This window comes from Schistocerca nitens, chromosome 1, assembly GCF_023898315.1.
Source record: "Schistocerca nitens isolate TAMUIC-IGC-003100 chromosome 1, iqSchNite1.1, whole genome shotgun sequence".
NCBI lineage: Eukaryota > Metazoa > Arthropoda > Insecta > Orthoptera > Acrididae > Schistocerca > Schistocerca nitens.
The window spans coordinates 960,246,689-960,259,977 of record NC_064614.1 but is presented as its reverse complement, the minus strand read 5'-3'; the positions used below and the strand labels follow the sequence as shown (position 1 = coordinate 960,259,977).

General features: G+C 39.2%; 1 protein-coding gene across 1 annotated transcript in view; it reads left to right on the top strand.

The window, feature by feature from the left end:
* The first annotated feature begins 9,197 nt into the window (after nt 1–9,197).
* Nucleotides 9,198–13,289, top strand: part of LOC126194808 (FGGY carbohydrate kinase domain-containing protein) — a 134,565-nt gene continuing 130,473 nt past the window's right edge. The window contains exons 1-2 of the mRNA XM_049933125.1: nt 9,198–9,499; nt 9,592–9,788. Of these exons, the coding sequence (XP_049789082.1) occupies nt 9,472–9,499; nt 9,592–9,788 (225 nt within the window). The 5' untranslated portion in view covers nt 9,198–9,471. The remainder of the gene's footprint in view (nt 9,500–9,591; nt 9,789–13,289) is intronic.

Genomic DNA, 13,289 nt, shown 5'->3' with positions numbered 1-13,289 from the left:
CCCATATGGATGCTACTGTAATAAGCATCCCTGGCGCAGTAATACAGTATTAGGAAAAATCATGGTGGGGCGACTCAGTACATATGTAGAATAGTATCTAGGCAACAAGTAGTGTGGTTTCAGAACTATTAGATCCATAACAGATCAGATTTTCACCATCAGACAGATCCTTGAAAAGTGTTATTAATATAATATCTATGTCCACCAGCTGTTCATTGATTTCAAACAAGCTTATGATAGTATCAAAAAGGATCAACTCTGGAAGGCAATGCAAGACGCAAGAGTACCCAACAAACTAATAAGACTGTTCCAAATGACTCTGAGAACAGTATGTAAAGTAAGGGTTGAGGGGAATTTATCAAAGGCATTTGAAGTTAACCAAGGATTGCGACAGGATGATCTGCTGTCCACTATTCTGTTTAATGTCGCCTTGTAGAGGATATTGCGAAAGACACAAAATAGCAACCCCGGGGGAACACTGTTTTAGAGTGACATGGGATCTTGCATATGCAGATGATATTGCTTTGTTATCCAGGAGGAAACAGGATCTGAAGAAAAGCTTGAAAAATTAGAAAGATATGGACTGGAGATGGGGCTGACAATTAATCAATCAAAGACCAAGTATATGTTAACTGCTAGGAAAAGGAATAGTGAAAGAAAAAGAAGCACGACTTTGAATGGGAAAAATTTTGAACGCTCTAAGAGCTTTAAATATCTTGGGTCACTGGTAACTGAGAAAAATGATACGAGAAAAGAAATACATGCAAGGATTACGACTGGTAACAGGAGCTATCTCGCACAAATAAATATTTAAAGCAAGGCGTTTTAGTAGGAATCTGAAGCTGACAGTGTACTGTACAGTACTGAGACCTGTGGTGATGTATGGTTCGGGTACTTGCCGCACAGAATGGCTGTGCAGTTTGAGGATCCATGTCAGGGTCTGTGCGGCCTCTCGTAGCTGAGGTTCGAGTCGTCCCTCGGGCATATGTGTGTGTGTGTCTGTGTGTGTGTGTGTGTGTGTGTGTGTGTGTTGTACTTAGCCTAAGTTAGTTTAAGTAGAGTGTAAGTCTAGGGATCGATTACCTTAGCAGTTTGGTCCCTTAGGAATTCACATGCATTTGAACATTTCGGGTGCTTGGATAATGATGCAAAATGATGAGAAGCTGTTGCAGAGATGGGAAAGGAAGATACTTAGAAAAATCTTTGGGTCAGTGAATGATAGGGGGTTTTGGCGAGTCAGAAATAATAAGGAGATCAGAGAATTGTACAACAAACCAGGTATCGCGACAGAAATAAAGAGTAATAGACTACGTTGGTTGGGACATGTAGAAAGAATGGTGGAGAGCAGCACAATCAAGAAAGTTTTCAAAGGAAAACTAGGTGGGCGCCGTATAAGGGGCAGGCCAAGGACCAGATGGCTAGACAATGTGGGGGAGGAGTTAAGAAGTATGGGAGTTAGAAGATGGAGAGCCAAGGCAATACCAGAGAAGAGTGGGTGGAAATTGTCCAGGAGGCCAAAGTCCCATATGAGCTGTAGCGCCAAGGCGTAAGTAAGTAAGTATCCCTGGCATAGAGAGACAACTGAAAGATTTCAAATTAAATAGAACACCAGGTCTGGGTGGAATCCCAGTTAAATTTCACAAAAAGTGCTCTACAGCATTGGCCCCTTGCCTAGCATGCATTTATCGTGATTCTCTCGTCCAGTGCAAAATTCCAAGCAACTGGGAAAAGGCGCAGGTGATTCCGCTATATAGAAAGGGTAAAAGAACGAATCTACAAAATTGCAGACCAATACCCCTCCTCTCTGTTTGGTGCAGAATCCTTGAACATATTCTCAGTTCGAATATAATAAACTGAGTGGCTTATGTCCAAGAATCAGCATGGTTTCACGCTCGTGAGAAACTCAGCTTCCCCTTTTCTCGCGTGATATACTGAGAACTATGGATGAAGGGCAACAGGCAGATTCAATATTTCTAGATTTCTGGAAAGCATTTGCCATTGTGCTCCATTGCAGGCTGTTAACGAAGGTAAGAGCATATGAAAATAAGTTCACATATCTGTGAGGAACTCGAAGACTTCTTAAATAATAGAACCCAGTATGTTGTCCTTGAAGGCGAGTCTTCATCAGAAACAAGGGTATCGCCAGGAGTGCCCCCAGCAAGTGTGATAGGACCACTGTTGTTCTCTATCTACATAAATGATTTGGCGGACAGAGTGAGCAGCAATCTACAGTTTGCTGATGATGCCGTGGTGTACTATAAGGTGTCAAAACTGGGTGACAGTAAGAAGATACAAAACGATTTACATAAAATTTCCAGTTGGTGTGATGAATGGCAGCCTGCTCTAAATGTAGAAAAATGTAAGTTAATGCAGATGAATAGAAAGCTCAAAGCTGTAATGTTTGGATACAGTGTTCATATCTGGGTACAAAGTTGTAAAGAGATATGAAATGGAATGAGCATATGAGAACTGTGGTAGGGAAGGCGAATGGTCGACTTTGGTTTATTGGGAGGATTTTAGGAAAGAGGCCAGATAAATGAGGCCACATATAAGATGCCGGTGTGACCTGTTCCTGAGTAATGCTTGAATGGTTGTGATCATTTCCAGGTCAGGTTGATGGAAGACATCGAAGCAGTTCAGAGGTGGGCTGCTAGATTTATTACTGGTAGGTTCAAACAACAGGGAAATGTTGCAGAGATGGTTCAGGAACTCAAATGGGGATCCATGGAGGGAAGGCAACGTTCTATTCGAGAAACACTATTGAGAAAAATTAGTGAACTAACATTTAAAACCGACTGCCGAACTATTCTACTGCCGCCAACATATGTTGCACGTAAGGACCACAAAGATAAGATACGAGAAATTAGGACTCATACGGAGGCATATAGACTGTCGAATTTCCTCAGCTCTCTTTGCAAGTGGAATAGGGAAGGATGCGACTAGTAGTGGTACATGGTACCCTCCGTCACGCACCGTAAGGTGGCTTGCGGAATATCGATGTAGATGTAGATATAGAAGGAAAGTTGCTTCATTGAAGAGGAGTTCTCTTCTTGAACTGGGTCAGTTTAGAAGTCATTTTAAACATTCTCTGAAAGAGAAAACGAGACAGGGAAATATACAGGATGATTCACGAAGATGTGCAGCTATTTTAATGTGTTATTCAACAAGTAAAACTAAAGAAAAAAGTTCAAATAAACATAGGGCCGCAATATTCAGTTATGAATCTTCGAGCAAGTGGGGCATTTCTTCTTGAAGGAATTGTAAGTACGTTTCGCCAATTAGACGTCCTGGGAAAATAAATGGTCCAATAAACTGCGTGTTGATTATACCACACCACACGTTTATGCTAAATCGCTGCTGTAAATCGCGTTGCATTGTTGCATGTGGGTTTACGTCAGACCATATGTTCTCATTATGTAAACTGTTCATACCATCCCGAGTAAACTGTGGCTCATGAGTAAATAAAATGGATTTGTGTAACTGCCGATTAGTGTTTAGACAGTTGCACAACTCCAAGTGAAGGGCAGGATCTCCTGGATGTAAATGATGCACTTTTTGTTTATGGTAAGGATACAGATAATTGTACTTCAGTGTACCCTCGTAGCTTAGATTGCGAAATGCCTAATCTTTGAGAGATACGTCGTGTACATACCCGGGCTACGTTGAACAGCAGGCATAATATCTTCGTCATCGTCTTTACATATCGAGCGTTCGTACTGATTATGAACACTAGGTAGAGAACCTGTCTTCCATAACATTCGAAATACTCTGCCAATGGTTCGTGCATTCGGAATCCTCCGAGTTGGATAACGTACGCGATATTCGTTAACTGCAACTGTAGCATTACCATCACATTTGCCATAAATGAACAACATATCGGAGTATCCCTATGTCATAAATTTGAAAGGCATCGCTATTTTATAAATAATCTACAAACTACAACAGTCACTAAGTGGTATCACTTAAATACACTATTGTTATTATATTCTTTCACTGAAGAATACAAAAAATAACTCGTTTCAAGGAATGAAATAACTCACTAACGGTTGCCAAAAATGACAAGCGTTTCTACATGGAAAGTAAACAAATTTACTTGTATAATAATCTTTGCTTCTCTGAATGTTCTGGAAAACTACTGCAGATACACGTCTGGGACAAGATTTATTACATTCACCAGATAGATAACAAAAAAATAAATGGAAATCGTGCTTTACTTTAACCTCATACAGTTTTGCGATGACTTTGTATTAGCGAAGTTGCTAAAATTCAGGCTAAATCTTTTATTAGCCATAACTCCATAACGAAACATTTGTAGGCCTATGTTTATATGAACTTTTTTCTTTATTTTTACTTGTAGTATAACACATTAAAATATTTGCATATCTTCGTGAATCACCCTGTAGAGCTTGCTGTTATTCCAGAGGGACTTACTTCACTATTGCAATCTCTTGATATCTCATTAAATAAACGATTTAATGTGTATATGAGAGAGCAATGGAGAAAAAATGTATGGTAGATGAAACCCAACATGAATTCATGCAGAAGACAGCTTTAAGGCAAACTACAATCAAACAAGTGTGTCAGTGGATAAAACAGTCATGGTCTGGAGTGAGAGAAGCTATTATTGTTAAATCTTTCGAGAAGTGTGGCATAAGTAACACTCTCAATGGTAGTGAAGACCATCTTACATATGAGACGCACAATGACGAAGACGAGGAGGAGGAAGAAGAAGAAGAAAGTTGAGATGACGATTTTCAGGGATTTTAAAGAACGGTTCGATTTTCTAAACTAAGAACTATTTTTGGTCTGGCTTTGCAATCCAATAATAAAAGTGGTAAAAATTTTATTTAAAAAATTGCTTAAAAATGAGGGTGTGTCTTATTGTCTGTAGTGTCTTATAGTTCGTAAAATACAGTAAGTATCAAGAGGTATAATTACCACACAAAAAAGGATCAATGGAGTATACAGGAAATTAGCGTCCTATCGGTATCCTCCCAGTGTTATTCGAAGTATTTGGAAAAAAATAGCTGCAGTCTATATAACAAACTTTATCATGGAATATGATATTATTTTCAAAAACCAGTATGGTTTCCAAAAGGGGAAAAGTACAATGAATGCAATTAATGAATTCATTAAAAAATCATTTCGTCAAGGGGCAAAGGCAATAAAGAGACTGGTATCTTCTGTGACCTTGCCAAGGCATTACGATCAGTGAATCACTTCATGCTGCTTCATAAACTAGAGAGGTAGAGTATCAAACGAAATCCTTATCTGACAAACAGGAAACAAAGGGTAATCATAACATCTAATACCATAAATTGTGCATCTCAGAGGGATACAATTTTGTAAGGAGTCATTCAAGGCCAAATATTAGGGCCAATCTTGTTTCTCTCTTACACAAATGGTTTACATCTCAATACTAGTTCCAACCAGTCACATTTACTGATGATACTTCTCTACTTATTGAAAAATAAAATGTGATTGAAATTCTGGATGCTGCAATAAACACACTAACCAACAGGGATACATGGTTACTTAATATTTCGAAGACCTTGATTAGTCAATTTAGAACCAAACAATCCAAAATCAGTGACATCAGTTGTTGTTGTTGTGGTCTTCAGTCCTGAGACTGGTTTGATGCAGCTCTCCATGCTACCCTATCCTGTGCAAGCTTCTTCATCTCCCAGTACTTACTGCAACCCACATCCTTCTGAATCTGCTTAGTGTATTCATCTCTTGGTCTCCCTCTATGATTTTTACCCTCCACGCTGCCCTCCAATGCTAAATTTGTGATCCCTTGATGCCTCACAACAAGTCATACTAACCGGTCCCTTCTTTTTGTCTAGTTGTGCCACATACTCCTCTTCTCCCCATTTCTATTCAATACTTCATCATTAGTTATGTGATCTACCCATCTAATCTTCAGCATTCTTCTGTAGCACCACATTTCGAAAGCCTCTATTCTCTTCTTGTCCAAACTATTTATCGTCCATGTTTCACTTCCATACATGGCTACACTCCATACAAATACTTTCAGAAACGACTTCCTGACACTTAAATCTATACTCGATGTTAACAAATTTCTCTTCTTCAGAAACGCTTTCCTTGCCATTGCCAGTCTACATTTTATATCTTCTCTACTTCGACCATTATCTGTTATTTTGCTCCCCAAATAGCAAAACTCCTTTACTACTTTAAGTGTCTCATTTCCTGATCTAATTCCCTCAGCATCACCCGACTTAATACGACTACATTCCATTATCCTCGTTTTGTTTTTGTTGATGTTCATCTTATATCCTCCTTTCAAGGCACTGTCCATTCCGTTCAACTGCTCTTCCAAGTCCTTTGCTGTCTCTGATAGAATTACAATGTCATCGGCGAACCTCAAAGTTTTTATTTCTTCTCCATGGATTTTAATACCTACTCCGAATTTTTCTTTTGTTTCCCTTACTGCTTGCTCAATATACAGATTGAATAACATCGGGGAGAGGCTACAACCCTGTCTCACTCCCTTCCCAACCACTGCTTCCCTTTCATGCCCCTCGACTCCTATAACTGCCATCTGTTTTCTGTACAAGTTGTAAATAGCCTTTCGCTCCCTGTATTTTACCCCTGCCACCTTTAGAATTTGAAAGAGAGTATTCCAGTCAACATTGTCAAAAGCTTTCTCTAAGTCTACAAATGCTAGAAATGTAGGTTTGCCTTTCCTTAATCTTTCTTCTAAGATAAGTCGTAAGGTCAGTATTGCCTCACGTGTTCCAACATTTCTACGGAATCCAAACTGATCTTCCACGAGGTCGGCTTCTACTAGTTTTTCCATTCATCTGTAAAGAATTCGCGTTAGTGTCTTGCAGCTGTGACTTATTAAACTGATAGTTCGGTAATTTTCACATCTGTCAACATCTGCTTTCTTTGGGATTGGAATTATTATATTTTTCTTGAAGTCTGAGGGTATTTCGCCTGTCTCATACATCTTGCTCACCAGATGGTAGAGTTTTGTCAGGACTGGCTCTCCCAAGGCCGTCAGTAGTTCTAATGGAATGTTGTCTACTCCCGGGGCCTTGTTTCGACTCAGGTCTTTCAGTGCTCTGTCAAACTCTTCATGCAGTATCGTATCTCCCTTTTCATCTTCATCTACATCCTCTTCCATTTCCATAATATCGTCCTCAAGTACATCGCCCTTGTATAAACCCTCTATATACTCCTTCCACCTTTCTGCTTTCCCTTCTTTGCTTAGAACTGGGTTTCCATCTGAGCTCTTGATATTCATACAAGTGGTTCTCTTTTATCCAAAGGTCTCTTTAATTTTCCTGTAGGCAGTATCTATCTTACCCCTAGTGAGATAAGCCTCTACATCCTTACATTTGTCCTCTAGCCATCCCTGCTTAGCCATTTTGCACTTCCTGTCAATCTCATTTTTGAGACGTCTCTATTCCTTTTTGCCTGCTTCATTTACTGCATTTTTATATTTTCTCCTTTCATCAATTAAGTTCAATATTTCTTCTGTTTCCCAAGGAGTTCTACCAGCCCTCGTCTTTTTACCTACTTGATCCTCTGCTGCCTTCACTACTTCATCCCTCAGAGCTACCCATTCTTCTTCTACTGTATTTCTTTCCCCCATTCCTGTCAATTGTTCCCTTATGCTCTCCCTGAAACTCTGTATAACCTCTGGTTCTTTCAGTTTATCCAGGTCCCATCTCCTTAAATTCCCACCTTTTGCAGTGACATCAGTACCATACATAAAAATCAAGTTGCAGAAGAATCTCAGTGTATCCAAGTCTTCACGATAAAGTTGGACAAAAATCTAAACTGGCAATCATACATAAGTTATTTAGTTACTAAATTAAACAGAATCTGGCTGCTAAAAAAAAACACTAGAATATTCTGTCGCCCTCTATTCAAGAGCCTAAAATATTATCTATCCCTGCGTTGCACATCTTCGAGATTATAATAATCTTTTTACACAGTAACTCTGACCTAACTGAAGAAAGCCACTTCAAACATATGTACAACCTTAGACACAAAGAAAATTTCATACTTCCAACACTTCACTTAAAACTGTGCCAACAGACACGTAAGCACATGAGAATGAAAGTCTACAATAAATTCAAGGGAAGAAATGTACTGAGCGTGGAGATGGTTCATTGAAGTGATAACTACGTGGTTTATGGGAAAACGATACTACTCAGCTGAGGTATTTATGAATGATCATTTAAACAGTGTGATTATTTAATTTCGTAGTATTGTGTATAATATTGTACATACAAAATAATGTCTGGAAAATATAGTCATTAAGTACTGGTAGAGCATGAGAGAAACAATTTAATAATATTATTGTGTTCAACATAAATATTTGGTGGTAAAATTAGTGTTAGAAAATTATATAACTATGTACATCGTAAAGCAAAAATTGACATGCCTCCTATACAATACGATCTGATGGTCTCTAAAACATACGTTATGAAGGGAATAATATGCAAATTCTGAGGGCAAGCTGGTAAGTAAGAAGTGGAGCAGGCAGTTTTTGCGCCTCGCTAGTGAGTGGTAGAAGCCGAAACTACTATTTACACTTGGTTCTGCTACGATTAAAGACAATGCCGAGCCAAGAGTGCCCAGAATCTGCTTTAAGGGAGGGAGTGGTGGCGGGGGTAGGATTCCAGTTTAGGGTACTTTCCTCGCTTGTCATAAATATTTGCTGTTTGTTTCCGAACATTTTACGAATTCATAGTGTTTGGTTAGGCAGCAATCTTAGAGTACTGCTTAAATGACGTTTATATTCTTCGTTTTTACAAATATTTGGCTGCTTTTCCTGCGAGTATGTTGCGATTTCCGATATCCACTCACTCAAGTTATTTCACTCTTTTTTTCGTCCACTATGTTATCACTGAAACTAACCATCCTGAATTTGCTGTGTGCTTCAAACATGCAAACGTAGAACGAGAATACAAAGCTCATGTAACTCAGTTTAAAATACAAATCTGCACGCTGGTGTTACATAGCGCTTTTTGATTGGTCTTCCAGTCCTGACTTTTCATTGGTCGCTTGGTTAGCGCGCAGACGACGTGATGCGCATATTGCTATATTCATTGTTCTGTCATCTGTGCTAGTTCTTCGGGCGATGCGTGCAGCGTGGCAATACGGGGTGTTGACGAATGCCTTCCTGCAAGACAGAATACCACATTATAGGAAATCCATGACTTTAGGTTCCCTCAAAAAATGCCGTAAAATGTTATATCCCAGTTCACAAGTATAAGAGGCGCTAATTTGGTGTAAAGTTGAGGAGTGGGCGAGGAGCGCTCTATACATGGAAAGTTCCATCGTGATACTCGTCTGCTTGAATTGGTGCAGGTGTTTCGCAATAGATCTCGTGACCATTGACTTCGGCGATTATTTCAAGGTTAAGAAGGGCGAAAGCCTCGGTTTTGAGAGCCGCTGTTATAAGCACGATTATGCAATACGTTTACGATTGACATGGTGAAGGAGGGATACAGTAACGGAAGTAGGTCTGACGCGGCAGCGTATATTTTCAGTAGTTGATCTTTACGTTTCGTCTAGTAACGTTAAACTTGGGCTTTCGCCTCTTTTTTGCAGTCGGTACAGTGATGGGCCATGAAAATCTGTTTGTGGGCGTTGACGTGGGAACGGGAAGCGTTAGAGCTGCCCTAGTCAGCGAGCAAGGAAAACTTCTTAATGTTAGCACGAAACCTATTAAAACGTGGACACCAAAGAAAGATTTCTTTGAGCAGTCATCGGATGACATATGGTCGGTGTGTTGCCATGTTGTAAAGGTACGTCGTTATATATATCTCGACGAAAGCGATATTTGGCTCTGCAGTTCCGTAGTACGTCGTTCTTTATTTTGGGTAGCTTCACCGAATATATTACTTAAGTGGCGTGTAGGTGTTTAATTATGAAGTGTAACCGTAGGTGCTTCGTTCGGAACTGATAGGCCAAAGGAAGACCGTCTTAGAGAAATAATCTACATTTTATTTCAGACAGTCATTTGGCAATACCCTGTTCAGTTGGATGTGACGGTCCAAGACGATTGCGCTTGCAGCACTTTCACAATGCATCTTGCTGAGCGTAGGGGGACCAGAAGTGCTTTTCATTCTTAACTCGAGTACTGTTGTTTTCCGTATTGCATTTTCAGTATTTTTAACAGTCTCGATAAAAGCTTTCTTGTCCATCATTCTGATTTTTGTTTTGCTTTAATCATTCCTTAAATTTTGTTACAAACCAGACGGTCCTCAGTCACTTGCTTTAGGTGGGTTACTGCACTCACTTTTTTCTCCCCAGAATGTGTAAATTACGATTACAGCAAGCTATTTTTCAGTTTCTGAGAATTATGTTAATATTCCAAGTCTTCCATATTATAGTTTGATGAATTCATTGAACCTCTGACACAGGATTAATGTTGACAATCTCACTGTAAATAAAGGAGGTTCTTATCAATGAATAGACATATCACTGTCTTGAGACAAGTGTTTATCAATTACATCTTACGGTAATCGTACAGTAACTTTTGTTGACATATTTCTTTGAGGAAGTGATAAGAGGAATTTGGTGTTCATTGATAAATAGATAAGCATATTATCAGGTTTAGTTCCACAACATATTACATACTGGTTAAGGTAGTATTTCCCCCCGCCCCTCCCTCCCAAGTGATCAGCAGTAAGAATATGCTTAAGTGGTTCTATATTATGCCTTAAACATTTGCGGAGCCTCCTCTGTCTGTGTATGGGTTTTTGTTATTGTGTTAGATGTATAACTAACTGTTATTGGTGAGTTGGACTAGATTATAGTGATCTCTTGGCCTGCTAATAAAATTTGTGGATAAATACAAGTGAAGAGTGGTCCATTGGAATTGTGGTGCTGCAGTCCAGCGTATACAAATCAAAATGACAAACTGATCCAACAGTTCTGTTTTACGAGTATTTTTCCTTCCTCTTGTAACACTTAATGAAGAGGTTTGAATTCAGACCAGGTGTACCCAGGGCTCTCAAACAGGGACAGATCGTCACTATTTTCCTGTAACAGCAATTCCTAGACAAGCACCAGCAACCTCTGTTTGATACAGTGATAGGACATTATTCCTTGTAAATGGGGATACTGGCTTACCTTGCAGATATTTACTGTTAAACAGGGAAAGAGCCAGGGAGATAAGGAGAACAGATGCTCTTCTGTATGGTGGTGGAAGAGAAAAGTGTGGGAGGGGAGATTCAGTCCATGTTGTCAGTCCTTACAAGATGTGCATACAGAAAGTGTAGAACCATGTCTAAGAGAGCAGTCATCACTGTCCATTATTACTCATGAAGTATGCAATAGATGGCTAAATCTAAGCTGCCAACAGATGGAGTTGGATGTGCACTATAGTTCAGAATGGGACCATGTTACGAGGTGGTGTGCACTATAAAATTCTTTAAGAATGTTATGGGGGGAGGACATAATCTTAGAAGCTAACCATGTTCATAGTCTTTCAGTTCTCTATTATTGCCAAGCATAAACAACAGGGTTTATTTGCCCCAAGGTGAACCAGTGACTGAAGATGTGAGGTGTTTAAGGTACATTTGGGGGTAGTGGGATTCCTGTCAATGTGTGACCATGGAGATGTTTTTTCATTGTTTTGTTTAGTAAGGGCCATGGAATTGTTCTTTTAAAAAGAATACAGCTGATTTTCTTTACTACCCTTTCCCTCTTCAGGCTTGGGCTCATTCTAATAAACGTCAATGGAGTTAAATCCTAATCTTCCATCCTTTTTTATTTTTTTGAGGTGAGGTTATACATCATTAGTGTGTTCCATTTTTACTGCTAGCACTAAGAGCACACCAATATTACCTGCAAAAAGAAGTAATAACACCCCTTAATGGATAAAAGGGCAATTGTCATCTTTCGTAACTCACATAAATCTACATTAGCACATCATGCACTGGGACCGAGAAACCACCAAATTAGTTTCTCTGATACTATGATTTTATCAAGATCTAATCCCTTATGCCAGGGTGTACAGATAGGCCATAGAAATTCAAAAGCACAAAAACAACTGTAACATAAGAGGATGGATTGAAATTAGACAAGCTGTCAGATTCAGTTCTAAATAAAATAGGCTAAACCCTTTCCCACTACAAGCTCCATAGCATATATTGGCACAACTCCACAATCTTAGACAGCATTCTGACGACCTTACATTCTGACTGTTGCGTTGGTACGTATAAAAAGTTCAGCTTTCTGAGCTTGTTTGCGACTGTAAATGCTTTGTAAGTTGTTACAGCCTCTGATGTCTCCAGCATTATAAGACGAAATGTTAGGCAGAGAATTGTGCCTTTGACAACGGATTAATATCCATAAAACAAGTGTCAGCAATAATGCAAGTACATGCCATGAAAGCCTGCATTCAATGACATAGCACAATAGTTGGAAATAGCTTTTGTGCTGTGTGGACTATAAGGGGTAATATTCTATATGCAGTCTTGACTGTCCAGCTTTCTTGGAAGAAGAGAATCAGAGAGATTGAAGTTATCAGACAAATATTTTGTGAAGTTGAGAATTTGTGTTTCATCAACTACTCGCATTCCAATTTGACCATTTGTATGTGTGCTGAAATCAACTTGTCAGAAAAAAATACATCTGTTGGCTCCAACGGTTGCAGCCAGTACAAAAGTTAGCACTTGCAAAATGCACATGCAGCAGTGTAGGTACAGTTCAATCACTGATCTCCATACCACCAACAAAGATTGCAAGCAGTGGAATACCACAGACCAGAAATTCATCTCTCTAAGCAGACAAAAAACAAAATCTCGGTTTCCACTGAAAGAGTTCAAACCCTCAGGCCATACTGCCGTCGGTGTGGAGTCAGTTCCTCAATGAAGCACAGTGACATGTATCAGTCTGCTCGAGGCAAGCACCTACAACTTTTGGAGTATTCTTATCTTGGCAGAAATATATTATAAAACCTTTCCAATATGACATATCCTATTTTACAGAGGAACATCAAAATGTTCAGGCTACATTTGAAGGAACCTGGACATCTGCGATAAGGTAGACTTTTCTACTTGTGACTGAAAGAAACACATTTTATATTACCTGACACTTTTGTGCTAAGTGTTTATAACTTTCACATGATGGACAACCTTTGTGTGTGTAGAGTTAAATTAATAACTTTATCTCTGGATGAAGCATACAACACACCACTTTTCTTCCATATACAAACAGCAATGGCTGTTACAGTGCACCAAGAGATAACTGTGTATTCTGCCTATGTTAGAGAGGTGGAAGTTATTGTAATTCTGTGC